The following is a 20422-nucleotide window of genomic DNA, read 5'->3' on the forward strand; positions in this document are numbered from 1 at the left end:
AAGGCTTTGCAGGCACCTGTTTAAAAAAAAAAAAATGTAACCTGCAGAAAATGCTAATTTATTTTTCTTTAGTAAAAGGTTAACTTGGACTTAAAAAAAAAACATCTAGTGATGAAACAAAATTATGAAGCTGAATTTGGTTAGATGGTGGATTATTGCCAAGGAGTTTGAACGAAGGCTAACAACATTTTTTCTTTTATCTTTACATCTGGATGCCTGATGTCCCAATATATAAACCACAAAGATTTTACAAAACTGCAGTGCATAGTGCAGAATTATAGAAAGAAGGCATGGAAAATGCCTTCTGTTTCTTGATTATGGGTGCTTTTAATTGAATAATTGTAATTGCCTTAAGCCTCGTACACACTAATAGTTTTTTTATTTTCGTTCAATCCAGTGGGCTGAATGAAAAACAACTATCCGCTCCGGTTGGAGCCACTGTACGAACGATCCAACATTAGTAGAACGATCCCCCCCCCCCCGCTGAGCTGCTGTGTTCCTGACAGGGGGGGCGACCCACGGCTGCCCCAGAACACTCTGATCTGCGCTCTCCGCAATTGGCTGAGAACGCTGACCTGAGCCTGTTGGCTGCTGGTTTTCCAGCATGCTTGTCTGACAAAAGCTGGACAAACGGCTTTCTTCTGTCGGACAGGGTGCCATACGCATGCCGAATGTTCATCCTTTTTTTTTTTTTTTTTTTCAACTGCCCGATTTTGGCCGATGTGTACAGTACAGCGATCTCCCAGCTTTATAACCCAGTGTCTCAGAATTGCTTCTGCCTACAATTCCTAAGTAAAAAAAAATATTTTTTTATTTATTTTTTGCAATAGGAACAGGAGAATTAAGACTTACCTCACTGAAACTAGCAGAGTGAAGTTTTATGACAGGATTGGTAGACTTCCAACTATGATCTAGCCAGGTCTATCAGTAGAAAGATATAACTACTAGTTTATCTGCCATGAGAAGCCATTGCATTATGCAGCTCACTGTACTGTAAACTATCCAGATATCAGTGTTTGGTGGAGTATCCATGTGTATGATGTTGGAGTATCCATGTGTATGATGTATCTCATACCTGCTAAAAAGTAAAAACACAGGTTGCAGCCTTAAGTTTATTTATTATTTTATTTCAGGTACTTGTATAGTGCTGTCAGTGTATGCAGCGCTATATATATGTAAATTATACATTCATATCAGTGACTGACTTCAAAGAGCTTACAATTGAAGGCCCCTAACTAACATTCATACATACTAGGGCCAATTTAGACTGGAGCCAATTACCATACCAGCATGTCTTTGGAGTGTGGGAAGAAACTGGAGGACCCAGGGGAAATCCATGCAGGCACAGGTAGAGCATGCAAACTTAATGCAGGTAGTGCCGTGGTTGGGATTCGAACCAACCACCCAAGTGCTGCTAGGTGGAAGTGTTAACCACTTATGCCTCGTACACACGCAACTATTATCGTCCGACTTTTGTCCAGTGTTGTTGTGTTGGTTGAAATGTGCTCTAGACTGCACACAAATTTTCTCGGCCAACAAAAATCTACTTCAGAAGTGATGTCATGTGCTGGTTTACTTTCCGTGTGTTTTTTCTTCTCTGAGCATGCCCAGTCTTGCTCATCAGATTTTTGTCTGCCGAAATCTGTACTGACTGCACGAAAATCGGCCGTTATGTTGACGGCCAACAAAAATTTTATAGCCTGCACACCAGATTTTTTTCGGCCGAAAAGTCGGAGTCGGTTGTCGAAAGCATCATACTAACAAGCCGAAAATCGGCCGATCGGACGTTGGCCGAAAATTCCCGGCCAATAATCGATGCGTGTGTACGAGGCATAAGTCCTGTGCTAAATTCACCTAATTCTAACACCATTTGAGATCATCTAGGATGTGTTGCACACTAGATCAACACAATGTTGATTGTGTTTAAAAGCCATAACTGAAGTTTATTTTTTTTCTCCCCCCCTCACAGGTTCTTAGTACAGTTCAAGCAGGACAAAGTCTGTGTGAAATTCATCCAAGGAACTCAAAAGAATGGCAATGTCCCCACTTGCAAGAGGAAAAACAATCGCCTTCTTGAGGTGGCTGTACCCTAACAGCACTCTTCAATATATGGACATGTTCAAATTTAACTGCATAGTTTTTAGATATTTGGGGGGATGGGGGGGGGGGGGGTGTCAATTTTTTAAATATTTTGAGTTGTGCCAAAGGCCGATGGTAATGTCCTGGATCCAACAATGTAAGCTTTTACATAAAAACAGCTGCATAAAAAGTTATTATCTCCTACAATTTATTTGACACAAATATTTATGTCCCGTTGGCTGCTGATCAAATTCTATCAGAGCACATTTGAGGAGTTTGACCCACAGCTTCCAATGCAATCCAGTTAAATTTCCACAAGTATCCAGAAATCCAGTTTTTACTACACATTTCATTAATCTTTGAAATTGCATTCTTGGGTTCTAAGAAATAATACAGTTTCTGTTCCAGCTATTACAGCTACAGCTATAGCTCGAAGTGTAAAGAAAGAATCAAAGTCTGCCCAGTGGAGCGTTATAACTTGCCTTCACGCACATTACACTTTAAAAAATCTTTGAACTGCTACTAAACTTGTGCAGACTGCAGTTACTATTTCACATGTAACAGAGAGCTATTGTTTGAATAAAAAAAAAAAAAAAAAGTTATTTTTTTTTTAACCTGAAAACTGACCAGTTGATTATGTTAAATCACTTTTTTTAAAAAACGCAGGTCTTCCCTTGTGGAATGTTTTTTTTTTTTTTTATGCACGATTGGTGCTTGCCGTCTCATAATTTGACTGCCATCACCTAATTGTGTCAAAGATTTATTTAAATGCATCATTCCATGTCATGGATACACTGGTATTAGCTATAAATATTATGTGCATCTAATCACACAGTAATCTCTTCAATGATATATCTTAAAATTACTGCAAAAGTCATTTTGTAATTTTAAAGAGTTGTCATTGGAAAAACAAAAGAGCTTCAAGTGCTGATCTGCATCTACAAATACTCATCATGCTAATCCTCTGGCTTCAATGCATTTACTTTGACTTCATTTAATGTTTGCTTGTTCTAGGTCTATGACACAAAAAGCTTTAAGGCAAGACGACTAAACCTCTTGAAAATGAGATCAGCAACTGCAGTATGTCTTTCTTTCATGACAGATTTCCCAAATTATTTAAAAAAAAATACTTTTCAATCATCTCCATCTAAAGCTAGCTAAAAAAAGGTTTCCTAATGAAAATGAAGTAAAAAAAATAGATACATTAAAAAAAAAAGTGTGTGTATGTGTATATATATGTATGTATGTGTATATATATATATATATGTGTGTGTATGTATGTATATATATATATATATATATATATATATATATATATATATATATATATATATATATATAATTTTTTTTTTTTTTTTTTTTTTTTTTTTTTTTTTCGCATGCAACAATGGCAAAAGTATTCTGCTTGTTCTCAGCCTATTATGAGTGAACTATGGTGAAAGATCCTTATCCAGGCTGTTGTACATCTAAAGGAATGCTGGGAGAATTTTTAAATTTTTGTTATTGCATATACAAGAAATACCTAACATACCATCATACAAGGTAAAAGGGAAATACACGTGTCCATAATACAAAAAAGAAAAGCAAGTACGTAGGAGGTAACCGGTATTGCATTGGCAACAGACTGAGCGAATATTTTTTTTTATGGTAATGTTCAGACTGATTGTGTAATTATTTTAAAGGGAGCGCTTCCACTTAGTCACTTTACAGAAGTGCATTGGAGGGACCTATAAAAATATCTACAAAGTAGCAAGTGAAAGTCCTCAAGGAAGTGTTTAAAAAAAAAATTTGCTATGCAAATATTTTTAAATGGAACTGGCATGATTGCCTTAAGCTGGCCATACATTATACAATTTTCTTGTTCAATTTCCTTTAGATTTACCTCCAACTATGTAGTGAAAGGCCCTGCCTGATTGCCTACACATTGAAAGTGTTTAGGTTTGACCTCACACTATACAGTTTTGGTACATCTAAAGGAAAAATGTACAAGAAAATTTGTATATTTTATGGCCAGCCTTAGTTTTCATTGGTGTCAGCCTCCCTACACAACAGCATTCAGACTGGGAGAGTGAGGGGCAGCATTTTGAGCAAATCAGAGCAGTTAGCATATGCTGAGAGGATGAGAGAGATAACTTTACCAGTCTCTTGCTGATCACTAGTGTTACAGGCTGGAGGCAGTGTGTCCTCCCTAAAGCCTCACTGCAGTATATCTGCAGTTTGAGATCCAAGACAATGCTGCTTCTGACTGTCAATCTCAGGAAACTTGGTGATGTGCTACTTACTGTACTCCTTGTTGGAGGCTCTGACATCAGGAAGCAAAAACCTGTCTAGAGACAGATCTTGGTAGACCAAGATGTCCCATTTGACAAGAGACAGTGCAGAACAAGGCATGGCAAGTCCGTAATGGAGAAGGATCAGTTGCAGGAAGACCACAGGGAAAACGAATAACTATTCCTTTGCCCCCAGTCTACAAGGTTTTTTTTATGTTCTTACCCTCAGGATTGAAGCTTAAACCATTCAACCATTTACAATTCTCTAACAAAAACTACCTTTTGTGTCCTGTGCATTCAGGCTTCCTATGTAAGTGCTCAGTCTGTGTGTTTTGCCAAATGCTGTTCACATACAGATCAATGACCCTATTTTTTAGGATCAGATTCAGTTGATAAGGATTCTGTCAAGGATATCAGAAAGAACAACCCTTCAGCCAAAGTAAATAGTGGAAGACAAATGGTATCTTCAAAGTAGAAATCCAGCCAGTTTGATAGTGAGAAAGGTTTAGAACTTCTTTAGTAGGCCTCATGCACACTGGACGTTATGAAAAAGCCAGTAGCGTTCGCTGTAGAAAGCTGTTTAGTGAGTTTTTCAGCAGTTTTTAGTGTTCTTGACATTTTTTAGCTTTTAGCGTTTTTTTAGCTTTTTTTTTTTTTTTTACCTAAACTGTACTCCCATAAAATCTTATGGCTCTAAAACGTTGATAAACACCAAATAGCCGCATTTTTCATCGGTTTTTAGCATTTTTCAACTTTTATCAGAAATAGAGCATTTTTACAATTGAAAAACACCTCTTAAACCCACTAGTAGCCCCTGCAAAAGCTGCTAACAGCCTGCGTGTGCATGGACACATAGGATAACATGGTGGGGAGTCTACTGGCTGCAGAAAAAAACGTCAGACGATGACCGCAGCTGTGAAAACATCCAGTGTGCATGAGGCCTTACAGAAAATCTTGTGCATTTTATAGTGTCATGTAGTACGTTAAAATCTGCAAACAAACTTCCACTGATGATACACTAAACTGTCAATCCAGGCATGGTATTTTTGGTTCTATAGCAGCACAAATTAATGCGTTTTTGTAGCTCTGCAGGCAATGCTTTTTGTATTCCCAAAGAATAATTTCAGCTTAATCCTAACTACTTTTAAAACTGGCCTCTCCCCCCTCCTAACACCTATGCTAACCTGTTTAAGGAGAATGCATATACCTACCTATTCTCAGCCTGCTCTGTTCTGGTGATGTGATCCCGCTTCCCTGTGTCAGCCAGCGCTGTTGCAGTGGAGAGAAGGGAGCACTGACAATGGTCGGACCATTAAAACCTATTGTTGACGTCCCAACTCAAGGCATAACCAGCCATTGTCAGAGCTTGCTCTCCTCTAGCCTTCAGCCACTGCTGGTTGACACAAGGGACGTTGCGTGATTGGACCAGATCAGGCTCACATATTAGATAGCTTAGGTGTTAGGGGGGATGGGACAGTTTTAGGGCTAGTTAGGATGAAGCTGGAATTCCACTTTAAACTATATACTTTTTTGCATACATCAACCAGAGCCATCTACAGCTGTTACTGCCATGGTTATCATGTCTCTTATTAGGGTTCAGCTGCCTTTTACAACTTAAGTGTCGTTAAAAATAAAAAACACCACAAATTAGATCAAAGAACATAAGTTAGAGCCAGTAGGGTGTACCGCTTGTGCCAATGCCTATTCTCTTAAATTAAATCCTCCTCCATCCATGTCCTTTTACCCCCCCCCCCCCCCAACCACTGTAATCTCCTGGTGCAGTGGGTATTAACAGAACTGAAAGGCTGTCACAAGCTCTTGTTAAGCGTGCCCAACTATGTCCATCCTTTTTGGCTAAACCATTTATGGAAAGCCAAACTACAGTTAGTATGTATGAAACAGTATCTGTGAATGAAGGGGGCATATTTTTCAATAATCAGTCAAACCTCCATTCATAGATTCTGTTAAATTCATAAAAGGTTTAGTATGGCTTCTATGAATTAGGCCGCTGAGTGGAAAGGAAGAGCATAGTCAGGCATTCCTGGTAGCCCCTTAGTTGCATTAACCCCTAGCGCATTAGAAGATTGTAGGGGGGGGAGGGGGAGGCATCAACACAAGGGGACATATCCTCCTGACTGTAAGTTATGTTCCCTGTGTTGATTTTGTGTGCTTTTTTTTTTTTTTTTTAATTTTGGCTGGAATTGGGTTTTAAGACCTCAAACTATGCAAAGTAGTTTACTTTTTGAGGCTGTATGTTTTAAACAGTGGTTTAATAGTAGCCGTTTAGTTTATATTATTGTTGACATGGATTATATGGGTAGTGTCAAATAAGGATAAAACTGTCAACTTTTTATTTTGGTCATTTTAGGGAAGGAGGGCCTCTGACTTCTGCACCACTGACTGTGGTCACTGAGACAGGAGCAGAAATAATCTTTCTCTGCAACAGGAACACATACAATATAAATATAGTTTATATAGTGGGAATTGGTTAGGCACTCCAGTTTTATTGTTTGTGCCCATATTTGGGAATTTCCTTCCTGACCATAACCTTGACAAAGTTTCTGTCCCTTCCTCACACTATGCAAAACTAAAAAAAAGCTCGGGCTGGAGTTTAGAAATTCTTGGAAAATCAGCACAGTAGATTTAATTCACAATGCGAACACACCAAAATAAAGACCCTTTTATTTTTAGTTGATTCCAATAAAAATCAGTCCTATATTTAAAAAAAAAAAGATCCCTAACCCAACAAAGCTGCTCCTCCCTACCCTAAAGGTTCTACAGTGTGTCTTATTCTGTTTTTTTTTTTTACTTTTCCAAAGTTTTTAGGCCAGTCATGTATCACCACAGGTTTTCTTCACCTCTGCTTTAGACTGGTCAGTCCTCATTGATGCAGCGAGAAGTGCTGACCTGATGCTGTCAGCATTGCTCACTGCACCAGTACATCGCTGCTCTGAATTAAAGGTGAGTATTGAAACCTGTGTGGCTTTATTTTTTTTTTATTCAAAGGAACTTTTATTTGCATTAAAATGGGCATAAAAAACATCAATGCTGACAGACTTACACCTATGTTGTACGTATTCAGTTAAAGTTATAGATAAAACAAGGCCTCTTTAAGCCTATTACACACAGGTTGAATGTCAGGCATTCGGTTCTTGTGTATGGCAGCCGGTCCGACAGAAGCTGGCCATTCGCCCAGCTTCTGTGGAAGGGGCATGATCAAAAAAGGTCTGTTGATCGGAATCCAATCAGCGCTCTCAGCCAATGGCTGTGAGCGCTGACCAGTGTGTTCTGGCGGGGGGTCCCCCCCCATCAGAACACAATAGTTCAGGAGGGGAGATCGCTGTACTAACATCACATAGTTAGGACAGCGGCTCCCCCCAAGCTGCTGTTCATTCAGCTATAAAAAAAAAAAAACTAGTAGTGTGTACCAGGCTTTACACAAAGGTATTACATAGACAATTGGTAAGTTATCAAATTGCTGAAGACAAATGAAATGAGATGCCTAATTAGACTGTTCATAGAAATACGTGCAAAATAATATAGCAAAATCAATACAATTAGAGTATAATCGGTTGAGAACTGAGCTTTTTATTTTAAGATAGGTTGGAGGACAATTTTAATAGTTAGGCTGTAAAGCTTTGTGAATTTTAACTGGAATATTCTAATGTGGCTCATGACCCGAAAGCAATGTAGAGCCTCTGACCCTAACCCATTCTTTCCTGTTCATGTTCTTGGGGCATGTTCGTTAATCGGCTCAGAGAATCACAGTTCAAGTAGGGTGATTCTTTAAACTATTTGCAAATGAACAGATCTAAACCATTCTCAGCATGTAGATGTATGATCTACATCCATTGTTTGTTGTTTCCTTTAGAATGGAGTTGAAAGGTATTACTATAGTGTATTGCAAACCCTAATGAATCCAATGGTGGATAATAAACTAGTAAATGACAGGTGTTGATAAATTAAACATTTCACAAATCATTACAGATACAGTGTGGGCTCCTCCGTAATCCATGTAAAAATAAGCCATCCTCAGTGATTCTTAGTAGCACAATTGTACATGTTAACATGATGCATAAACATATGATATACATTTTTGTAATGCTTATTTTAATTGTTTATTAAACAGAAGTTCAACATTCTTTTGTATATTGTGATATATCGAACGCAATGTGAAGCAATTATTGACTCTGTAATTTATATTCCACGGTATGGTGTGATAAAACCCGCATGTGAGTTGTTTTTAATTTTTAGGCCTCTTGCACACGTTACTCCTGTTTGAGCATCTCACAGCTTGAAAAAGCTCAGTACAGCTTTTTTTTTTTTCTGAGCTCAAAATACTGCCCATTAATTGTGTATTCTTCAGTAAGAACAAAATAGTAAAATATGCATTTTTGGTCAGTAATTTAAGCATCATTGAACGCAAATACGCGCAAAAAAAGCGTCTGGAAAGAGTAAATGCTCAAACAGGAGTATCGTGTGCAAGAGGCCTTAAAGACTCTGACCATAAGGTAGCCAGGCTACATTCTTACTGTTATGTAGTTGGTGTGATTTTTGTCTACCTGCAGGAGATACAGAGAAGAAATTGCGGGTTATGTTATTGTACTGTTCTCATAGCATGCGGCTCTCTTGGCTATGACTCTAGTCCTGCATTATAAATTATTCCCTGCGCTAACTGCTGTTATTTATTAAGTATGAGAATGACCTCAAACTATTGTTTTTCCTGTTTTATCCTGTGTTCAAAAATTGAGAACATACTTTCATCATTGGTGGGGTCAAATGGACGTTCGTTTTCAGCTACAGCGATGAGAAATTTGAAGCAACCGAATGGAAACTTTTTTTAAATTAATTAATTTCTAATAGTGAATGTGGTTTTTATTCAGGAAAGTCCATGAACTCAGAAATCAAATGTTAAAACCAAATGTTTTTTTTAAATGTACTGATAAGACTTTTAATATTAATATGAATGTTCATGCAATCATTTGTTTGAAAATGTACTAGTGTGTGGCCAGCTTTACACTTTGTAAGATTTATAGACCATATACAGAAAAGGGATGCACACAGAGAAAGCTAGCTGCATTGTATAGCATCAGCGTGTTCTATTTTCATATTCTGTTTAAGTAGCTGTATTCATGTATAGCTATAGTGCAGACTAGTTGTAGTTAACATGATGCATTTAGGTGCTTAACTATTAGAGTATGAACTCCACTGCCAACACACTGACAACAAAATTGAAGTGAACCCGTGCTTTACCAATGCAAGGCAAAGCAACAGGTTATATTCAATGCTTCCCTCTCCAGCTATATTTTTTTCATTTGCCAATTGCTTTATCTGGCCACCAGGAGCAAAGAGAAGTAGCCCTAGGTATGCTCTAAGGTATGAACTAGAGTTCACAGGGCAGAGGATGTGACATTGCTGAGTGACTAAACCTCAAGCTCTAACTCTGTCATGTGCTTCCTATACCCAGAAATACTGGATATTTCTCTCTGCTCCTGTAAAGGAATAGGCGTGTGTGCAGCAGGAAAGGTGAGTTTGTGCTGCCGGGAAGGCAGACATTTAACCAGTTCTGTTGCTTTGTTCTGCATGAGTTAACCACAGATTAACTTTAAACTTTACACTTCTGTAATGAATATAAGAACTAATAATTTGGATTATTGTACCAAAAATTGTTAGTATAGTATCTTGGGAAATGTACTCTCCTGTGCAAAAGTTGTGGGCAGGTGTGAAAAAATGGTGTAAATTAAAAATGCTTTCAGAAACAGAAGTGTTAGTAGTTTATTTACATCGATTAACAAAATGGAAAGTAAATGAAAAGATAAGAAATCCAAATGAAGTCAATATTTGGTGTGACTAACCCTTGCCTTCAAAATAGCATAAGCTATTCTAGGTACATACATTTAAAGGCACTTGGCAGGCAGGTTGTGCCAAATATCTTTGAGAACTAACCACATATCTTCTGTGAATATGTGCTGCCTCAAATCCATCGGTCTCTTCATGAAATCCCAGATGGGCTTGATGATGTTGAGATAAGGGCTCTGTGGGGACCAAACCATCACTTCCAGGACTCCTTGTTCTTTTTGCTAAAGATATTTCTTAATCACATTGGCTGTATGTATGGGGTCATTGTCCTGCTGCAGAATAAATTTGGAGGCAATTAGATGACTCCCTGATGATATGGCATGATGGATAAGTAGCTGCCTGTATTTCTTAGCATTGAGGACACTGCTGATCATAACCAAATCTCCAACTTCATTTTCAGAAATGTAGCCCCAAACTCTCAACTCCATTATGTTCCTCTTGCCTGCAGATACTCAATATTGTACCGCTCTCCAGCCCTTTGTGAACAAACTGCCACCTGCTTCAGCCAAATATTTAAATTTTTGGCTCATCAGTCCAGAGCACCTGCTGCCATTTTCTGCATAGCCCTGTTTAAATGTCGGAGGCATGGCTTTTTGGTCACAAATCTTCCATGAAGACCATTTCTGGCCAGACCTCTCTGGGCAGTAGATGAGTGTTCCTGGATCCCACTGGTTTCTGCCAGTTCTGTGCTGATGGACATCTGATATCAAAGGGAAGTAAGCATGATGTGTCTTTGATCTGCTGCATTAATGTGCCATTAAACCCAGACTATGAAAAACTCTCATTACATGCTATATAACTGGTTGTTTGTATTTACAAATCCACTAAAGCATTTGTTTTGTGTGGAGTGAAACATGCCTGGTTGATCCTGCCTTCAGCTGTCCCACCCATCTTCTGTGTCCCCATTGCAGCCTGAGATTGTGTAGATTAGCTGGTTGGGCATGCTCATGTTTATTACCGTCTAAGCTCTTCAATTTCTCCTTTCTTATCTGTGCTGCCCACATGAGTATAGAGTCACAGATGTGACATATGGTTACACTCCAGATAAATGACAGCCCACTCCCTCCCTTCTCCCCCATGTCTTCATTGCTAAACACTATGGAGATAGGCTATAGTATGCTGATTATATGCACTAAGAAACTCACAAAAAAGCTTTGTTTTAATATAAATCAGTATTCAATATATAAAATGTAATTGCTAATACATGTAAAGTTAAAAAAAAGCCTTGGTTGCAGATGCCATCTGAACAAAGTGAAAGCGTCAGTCATCTCTGACTCCACCTGCACCATATTAATGCACAAAAAATATACATTTGATGTTTAATACAGATGTGTAGGGAACTATAAAACAGATTTTTGATATTTATAATTTAATTTGAATTGCTCTTCAAAACAGGTTTTTTTTTTTTTTTTTTAAATCCTGTGACCTGCACAGCACCAATCAGGGCTGGCCAGTCACAGACTCAAACTGTAGAGAGCATACATCAGCAGAGTTAATGGAAGCCTTCTCTACAGATGCGGAAGAACAGGCAAAGATCTTGTGACCACTCAACAGCACTGCAGGAATATGGTCCACAGAAGAGGAGGTTCAGGGCTTCCTCTGTGCAATTCTATATGACAGTATAAATTTGTTTGTGTTTAGTTACATAAGACTATCCTTACTATTTGGACTTAGATGAAGATCACCTTTTAGGGGGGCCATTCAGAAACCCTTAACATTTTTAATGGTTCAATTTTTTTTTCCCTTAAAACATTAAGTGGTAAAATAAAATAGTGAAGCCAAATTATATTAAATTCTAACTAAAGGTATTTTTTTTATAGTTTTGGATCGAGAGGAGAATGATTCAAACCTCTGTCAGGTTTTTATTGCGGTCTGTGCAACTGTTAGGGAGAGTCACCCTCTCGATTTTTCCTGTTTACCGATATCAAACAAAAGTGACAGTAAAGTAGTGGTGAAATTTCCAATAGGGACACTAATTCAGGTGACGATGGCACTTTTCTCCCCTTCCCGTTTTGGCTATGTGACAGGAAGTAAAGGTGAATCTTCCCAATGGGAACCAGATGGCAACAAATATTGACCGGTGTTAAAACCTTTTCTTGCTCTATCAAAAATTAAAAAGGTTTTGCCTTTAGTTCTACTTTAAGCTTTTAGATTTGTTAGCCTTTTAAGTGAGATGAAATATCAGTCACAAAGGTTTATCCATAGAATAATACCAAACACGAAGCAATGATTGACCTACTCAAATTATCTTCGTATAGAAACTGGATGTTCTTATTTAGCAACAAAAGACCCTGTTTTCAGATTCATGATATGACATACGATAGTGGATTCTGGGTTATTGTTCCATTATTTGATAATTGTTTCAGGGGTGGGGAGCTGCTTAGTTTCTCTTACAGTCTCCTATATTTTTAATAGAAGAATAATTTAAAACCTACCTATGTGTTGTCTTTATTAAAAAGGGTAAACCTGAAAGGACCAAAACCTAAAATAGATGTTAATTCATTACCCATACCATGCTCAAATTACTGAATATACAGTGGTGAAATTAATAGCACCTATGTTTGTTCTTAAGTAGTTCCCAAGGAATATACAATATAAATAACCTACTTAAGTTTGAATAAGTTCTGTGGAGCCAATTAGATTTTTGGTACAATACCTACTAGTACCAATACCATTTTAAATCACATGTTTATCATGCATCAAAAACAAAAATCTTTGTAAGTATATGGGAAATTATTAAAATATAGGACCCTTATTGTTCACTACTGTGCAAAAGTTTAAGGCAGGTGTGAAAAAATGCTGTAAATTAAGAATTCTTTCAGAAATAGAAGTGTTATTAGTTTATTTTTTTTATCTGATAGAGAAATCCAAATCAAATCAATGTTTGGTGTGACCACCCTTTGCCCTCAAAACAGCATCAATTCTAGGTACACTTGCACACAGTTTTTGAATGAACTTGACAGGTAGGTTGTTCCAAACATCTTGGAAATCTAACCACAGATCGTCTCCTGTCTCCTCATGTAATCCCACACAGACTCGATGTTGATCATGGCTCTATGGCAGCCAAACCATCGCATCCAGGACTTCTTGTTGTTCATGCTGAAGATAGTTCTTAATGACATTTGGCTGTATATTTGGGGTCGTTCTCCTACAGAATAAATTTGGTACCAATCATTTGCCTCACTGATATGACATAATGGAAAAGTATCTTCCTATATTCCTCAGCCTTGATGACATTGGTAATCCTGGTCAAATCTCTAAACTTATTTGCAGAAATGCAGCCCCAAATTTGCAAGGAACCTCCGCCATGTTTCATTGTTTGCAGACACTCATTATTGTGCCACTCTCCAGCCCTTCGATAAACAAACTGTCTCCTGCTACAGCCAAATATTTAAAATTTTGACTCAGTCCAGAGCACCTGTAATTTCTTTTTTCTTTTCATACGTTTTCATGCATAGTTGAGTCACTTAACCTTTTTTCCACATTGGAGGTATGGCTTTTTGGCTGCAATTCTTTATAAAAACCACTTCTGAACAAACTTCTCTGGACAGTAGATGGGAGTACCTGGGTCACACTTTGCCAGTTCTGTGCTGATGGCATCCTGGGACATCTTCCAATGTCAAAAGGAAGTAAGCATGATGCGCCTTTGATCTGCTGCATTAGGTTTCCTTGGCCAATCACTACATCTACGGTCCTCAACGCTGACTTTCTTTGTGCTTCTCCAAAAGAGCACTTCTTGAAACTCCAGTCTGCTTTGAAATATTTGCCGGGAAAGACCTTGCTGATGCACTATAACTATCTTATATCTTGTTGCTGTGCTCAGCCTTGCCACGGTGTATGACCTGTAACATGAAACTGTCTTCCACAACGTCACATTAGTAACAGAGTTTGGCTGTTCCTCACCCAGTTTTAAGCTTCATGCACGCTGGACGTTATCAAAACACCAGTAGAAAGCTGTAGGAGTTTTTAAGCTTTTTTGCAGTAGAGTTTTTTGGGTTTAGCTTTTTTTTTAGCAAAACTATACTCCCACAAAAGCTCATGGCTTAAAGACATTGATAAATGCTGAATAGCTGCTTTTTTCAGCTTTTGTCAGAGTTAGAGCATTTTTACAGCTGAAAAATTCCTCTCAAATCCCACTGGTTCTGAGTTTTTTTCCAGCCAGAAAACGCCCCTGCCAAAAACTGCTGATAACAGCCTATGTGTGCATGGACACATAGAATAACACGCTGGGGAGTTTACTAGCTGCAGAAAAAAATGTCTAACGCCAAAAACAGCAGCTGAAAAAAAAAGTCCAGTGTGCATGAGGCCTTAAAGACAGCTGCTTCTTTTTAACCTGTGTTTCAACCTACATTGAAATTGATGATCATTGGTACCTGCTTTGTATAATTGGTTAATCATACACCTGACTACAGTCCTACAAAATTCCTGACTTTGTGCAAGTGTAAAGAATTGATGCTGATGTGAAGCCAAAGGGTAGTCACACCAAATTTTGATTTCAGTTTTTCTTCTGTTCCCTTACTTTGCAATTTGTAAATAACTTTACAGCATTTCTTCACACTTGCCCTAAAGCTTTTGTACAGTACTGTAAAACATTAGCTTTCATCAGCTGTGAAACATTTTTTAATCCTATAGGTTGTTTCCTTTTTCTGAACATGCTTATATAGTAAGTGATATTGAAGTATAGTTGCAATTTAAACAATTGAAAAGTACATTATAAGAAAATACAAGCTTTTGTTCAAAATATTAATAAATAAAATCAAATAATCATATTTTACTTTATATGTATGGATCACTTTTTTAAAGTCACATCTTCAATGAAGGTTACAATTTTGGGCACTGCTAAATAAGGACATGAGTGTTAAAGAGGGTTCAAGTGAGCAGCTAAATAATAAAACGGGGTGGAAATTTTTGTGTACAGTGACAATTCGTAAATACTGGGCATTTTTGATTTAGGAAAAGACCCCTTTAGGGTTTCTAATTTGTAATTATATATAAAAGACATTATAAAGTCAGTGAGTATGATGAAAAGGTTTGTCATTCATATGGGAAGAGATTGATCACAGTGAAGGTGAGTCAACAAGGAAATGGAACAGCATCCGGCACTGTTAGGCAGGTTCCTTTCTGGTTATGCTGTGACCTCCCCTTAGTGGTTGTTTATAGCAGGATACAGACTAAGTTTATACATTTAATTGGGTTCTTGGAGCACAAATTCTGGCTCAAATGATTGGAATGAGGTGGTTCCTTGGTGGTGTTCCCTGCCAGTTGATAGGTCAGAATGAAGGAAAAACCATGAGAAGAATTGATCCCAATGGCCTTGCAATGATTTTTTTTCTTTAAACTGTAGATATTTAGGAATTTGACAGATTGGTTAACTAGAAAATAAATGTCTAAGCTAAGCACTATTTGTTGACGCTGTTCTTTGTGAACGTGTTTGACCAACAGCACTGAGAAGCTGACAGCCCACTCATATTTTGGTAGCATTACAAGCCAGAAAATAAAGAGTTTGTTTATATAAGTTTAGTCAGACAGGAGCAAATGAAAATGCCAGTCTCCGCTTTTTGGAAGAAAAGGATTATTGTTGTAAAATAGTCTTGAACTGCCAATAAAAATTAACATAGCCAAAAAGTCTTCATTTCTCAATATAAAAGCCATTATTATTATTATTATTATTATTTGAAGTTCTGAGTATTAAGATGTTTATAATTCCAAGGTCAGAAAAAAAAAAAAAGTCATGGCTGGGGCATTATAGAAGCACAAAGGTACCCAACTAGGTAAATCTGCTAATATTCACTTTAGGCTCCCTACAAATCTATTTTGAAAACGCAAGCCTTCACAAACAATCAGATGAGGAAGGAATGGGTATAAACTTATCACTGCTGCCTATTTAGATGACAGTACAAAGGTTTAATATTCTCTTTTTAACAGCAAAAAGCCAGCACAGCTTAAAGAGGTGGGATTTCATTTGAAAACTTAATCCAAATTCTCTCTTGTTTAGTCCAACATGGTCTGGTTGCTCAGCCACAGGTAGGTTAAGTGCCAAACAGCAGCTCAGTTACAGAATTGGAAGGATGATGAAGGGTTTAACTGCTTACTGTAGAAAGAGTATGTTGTGCTAGCCCTGAACGGTCATGTTTTAGCAAAAACACATGAAAGAAGATATCCTTGTAGGCAATGGTAATTTTGGCATCAAATTTTGATTCTGTTTTAGTATAGTCTGTTGACTAAAATGGCATTTTAATTTTAGTCCCATTTTCGTCATCTGCAATTGTTTTAGTCATATTTTAGTCAACCAAATCGTCCAGTACATTTTATTCGAATAAAATCGAATGTGTTAAATTGTAATGCAATATTTAAGCATTTCTACAGAATTTCCAAGCCCATATACTCCTGGAGGAAAAAGATCTAATTTCTCTATCGCTCATTGACAGACGTAGTCCTCGGTGATTCAACACCCTCAGGTTATGCTGCCCTCTACAGGAGTAGGACTAGACAGGAAAGAAAACGTTCTGGCCACACCCTAGGGGCAGTCCCAGAGGGTATATCCTCTCACTTCCTGCTACAGCAAATCAGTTTTTTTCTGTCTAGTTAGGAGTAAGGACCTAGATACCTTGCTGGGATCTTCGGTCCTGGCAGGATTTTTTTCTTAGAAAAGATTTTTTAGACAGCTTTTTTTCTCCAGTGTTCCTGTGAGATCTTCAAGCAAGAAAGCTGAACTGGGCGACGGGCTGGATGTTGAGATCCAGTGGTCACCCCAGTTCAGCCTACGAGCGCGTGCAGGCCATAGCTCCGCGCTGGGTTGGCCGCGACATAGTCCCACTGGACGGGGACTGACCCTGCGAGTTAAACGTCTCGCTGAAACGCCAAAGACCATGAGTCACGGCGTCCGTATTGGTCGACAGCCCTCCTACCTCGGTGGAGAGGGGTACTGTCAGGAGTTGGCGCCCGCCTGGTTCCGGTATGGTGAGGAGTATGTTCCCCCTTTTCCCCTGACGGGTCTTGTGGTGAACGCGGGGCCCCTCTCTGTAATGGTAAGGATGGGTTCCCCTCTATCCTATAACATGTCACAGATCCCCCTAATTGAGTGTGATTTTTGTGTACAAGAAGCCAGGAGGCTTGGTTTGGGAGCTGACAATCTAATTGTAAAAATGTGAAAATGATTGTAGTCAGTGGCAGTACTAGAACTTTACTGTGATAGTATAAGGTATCCTACCTGTCAGTAGCCACAGGGCGATGTCTATACATGTATACTGCATTCCAGATCATTCCTCCAGCTAAGCAGATGCCTCCCGACGGCCACGGACCGCATACGGCCCGCCAGGGTCCGGTACCGCCGACCATGCTGACCACCATGAGGGTGAAGGGTTGTGAGGCCGAGATCCTTCTGCAGGCATGCCGCTATTCTGTGCAGGCCGCCGCCATTGTCTGGTAGATCGCACGAGGCCGCCATTTTGGTGTAGCCTCGTGTCTCCAGCATGGGGGCGGCCATGTTTGAGGTGACTCAAACACCTCATGGAGCCAGGGGGAGGCGCCGGCAGGCGTGTTAAGGGGCGGAGCCGCCTCCTTTACCCAGGAAATAGGGCCAAAGACATCCTGTCTGTAACAAGACAAGCACTGAGCAAGCTGATGAAAACTTCTGTGCATCAGGGATGAGCCTTGGGGTCTCTCTCTCTCTCTCTCTCTGTGGGGTCCAAAAAGGCAGGTAACACTGAGGGGCGCTGTTGCAACTGGGGGACACAAAAAAAAAAAAAATGTTTTTACTTTGTCATTTTTTGTCGCTGGCAAGTGTCTTGTATAATCATTGACCCTGCCGCATAGGTATCCAGGGTAGACCAGGAAGTCTCCGATGCTCAACCAGGGGAAGTCATTTCTTCCGATAGTATCCAGATTACCAATAAGGGTATCGGAACTGAGAGCGATCAGATTTTGTCTGATTTGCTGGATCGAGCAGCTCTAGAGCAGCCCGATTCGGATCCAATCGCATATGGCCTCTTCATCCAGAGGTTTTTCACTAGCTGTCCCTTCATTGGGACATCCCGGATGTGGATCTGTTGGCACCTTGGCTTAACAGGAAGGTGCGGAGGTTTGTAGCTCGCGCCGCGATCCTCTAACGGATGCAGCAGAAACGCTGATCGCCCCGTGGGGGCAGTATCAGCTACGGGATGCCTTCCATCCTCTCAAGTTGCTGCGGGAACTTCTTCGCAGGATAGAGGTGGAGGGAATTCCAGTTATTCTGGAAATTCCGGACTGACCTCGTCGAGCCTGGTACGCCAACTTGGTGAGGCTAGTCGCGGACGCTCCTTGGAGACTTCCTCTCAGGGAGGATTTGCGGTCTCAGGGACCGATCTTCCATCTTGCTTTACAGTCGCTGGCTTAATGGCCTGGCCATTGAGACCCAGGTACTGAAGGACAAGGGAGTGTCAGCTTCAGTTATTCCTACCTCCAGTTAAAGCAAGGAAAGCGACTTCCAGCACATGGAAGTCTTATATTGCATGGTGTGAATCTATTGGATTTCCCCCACATACCTATTCGGTGACCCGAATTTTGGTCTGTGTGCAACAAGGGGTTGAGCAGAAACTATCCTTGAGCACGATCAAGGGTCAGGTTTTCGGCGTTGGCAATCTTCTTTCAAGAAACCTTTGGCTAATCATTCCTTGATGCGGAATTTCATCCAGGGGGTGTGACATCTGGCTCCGCCAGTGCGCGCACCCTTACCGCCTGGGATCTTAATTTAGTGTGGTCGGTTCTTCAGAAACTTCTCTTTGAAGATAATAGGGAGATTCCCTTGCTTACATTATCCCAGAAGGTGGCCTTCTTGGTGGCCATTACTTCTGTACGCAGGGTGTCAGAACTGGCCGCATTATCCTGTCGTTCCCCAGATCTGGTGGTTCATAGGGATAAGGTGGTTCTTCTTCCGAATCCATCCTTCCTTCCTAAAGTGGTTTTCGTAAGACGGACTCACTTTTTGTGATCACTGATAGCCCTTGAAGGGGGTTGCCTGTGTCTGCCGCGACCATATCTACATGGATCAGTCAGACGGTGGTACAGGCTTATTCTATTAAGGGTCGGAATCCTCCGTTCCCTGTTAGGGCGCACTTCACTCGAGCGCTCAGTACTTCCTGGGCCTATCGCCATCAGGCGTCAGTGGTCCAGGTATGTAAGGCGGCCACCTGGTCGTCGGTACATACCTTTACAAAATTTTATAAGATTGATGTGATGGCATCGGCGGATACCTCATTTGGCCGCAAGGTTTTGCAGGCCGCAATCTGAGGAGACCGGTGGTCTACCTCGGGGGTTTTTTTCTGTTGAAAAATTTTTGTTGAGTCTCATCATTGAGGATGAGCATTGTAAACTTCTAGTTGGCATCGGTTGGGCCTTCTAGATTGGATTTGATTTCCATTTTCCCACCCCTCATTTGTGGTACTGCTTTGGGACGTCCCGAGGGTGTTGAATCACCGAGGACTACGTCTGTCAATGAGCGATAGAGAAAAATGGATTTTTGTAAAATCTTACGGTAAAATCCTTTTCTCTTAGCTCATTGACAGACGTAGTACCCGCCCCTCTGTTTTTGAGTTGGGTTGGGTTAAATTCTCTATACACTGCTTTGTGACATAACTGATTTGCTGTAGCAGGAAGTGAGAGGATATACCCTCTGGGACTGCCCCTAGGGTGTGGCCAGAACGTTTTCTTTCCTGTCTAGTCCTACTCCTGTAGAGGGCAGCATAACCCGAGGGTGTTGAATCACCGAGGACTACGTCTGTCAATGAGCTAAGAGAAAAGGATTTTACAAAAATCCATTTATCAGGTTAGATACATGCAGATACAGATTTAACTACTCTGAATGGTCTGAGGAGGCATGTAATGCACCCAGTGCTCTAGAGTCTAGACGGTGGCCTGTCTGAGGAGGCCCTGGATGGTGGTCTGTCTGAGGAGGCCTGTAATGCACACAGTGCTCTGGACATGGACAATCTAAAGAAGAGGCCTTTAATGCATTGCACACAGTGCTCTGGACGGTGGTCTGAGGAGGCCTGTAAGGCACACAGTGCTCTGGACGGTGGTCTGAGGAGGCCTATAATGCACACAATGCTCTGGACGTGGTCTGAGGAGGCCTGTAATGCTGCACAGTGCTCTGGATAGTGGTCTGAGGGAAGGCATGTAATGCACAGTGCACTGGATGATGATCTGAGAAAGTCTGTAAGGCACACAGTGCTCTGGAT

The 20422-nt window shown here is 40.1% G+C and overlaps 1 protein-coding gene across 3 annotated transcripts in view; it reads left to right on the forward strand.

Annotated features, from left to right (window-relative positions):
• MYO1B (myosin IB) overlaps nucleotides 1-2656 on the forward strand; it is a gene marked incomplete at its 5' end in the record, with an annotated part of 358657 nt that extends 356001 nt beyond the window's left edge. For all 3 annotated transcript variants that reach the window (XM_082260037.1, XM_082260038.1, XM_082260039.1), the window contains one exon: nucleotides 1970-2656. In XM_082260037.1, the coding sequence (XP_082116163.1) occupies nucleotides 1970-2093 (124 nt within the window). In that variant the 3' untranslated portion in view covers nucleotides 2094-2656. The remainder of the gene's footprint in view (nucleotides 1-1969) is intronic.
• Between the last annotated feature and the right edge of the window lie 17766 nt (nucleotides 2657-20422).

This window comes from Pelophylax lessonae, assembly GCF_965119305.1.
Source record: "Pelophylax lessonae genome assembly, chromosome: 6".
NCBI lineage: Eukaryota > Metazoa > Chordata > Amphibia > Anura > Ranidae > Pelophylax > Pelophylax lessonae.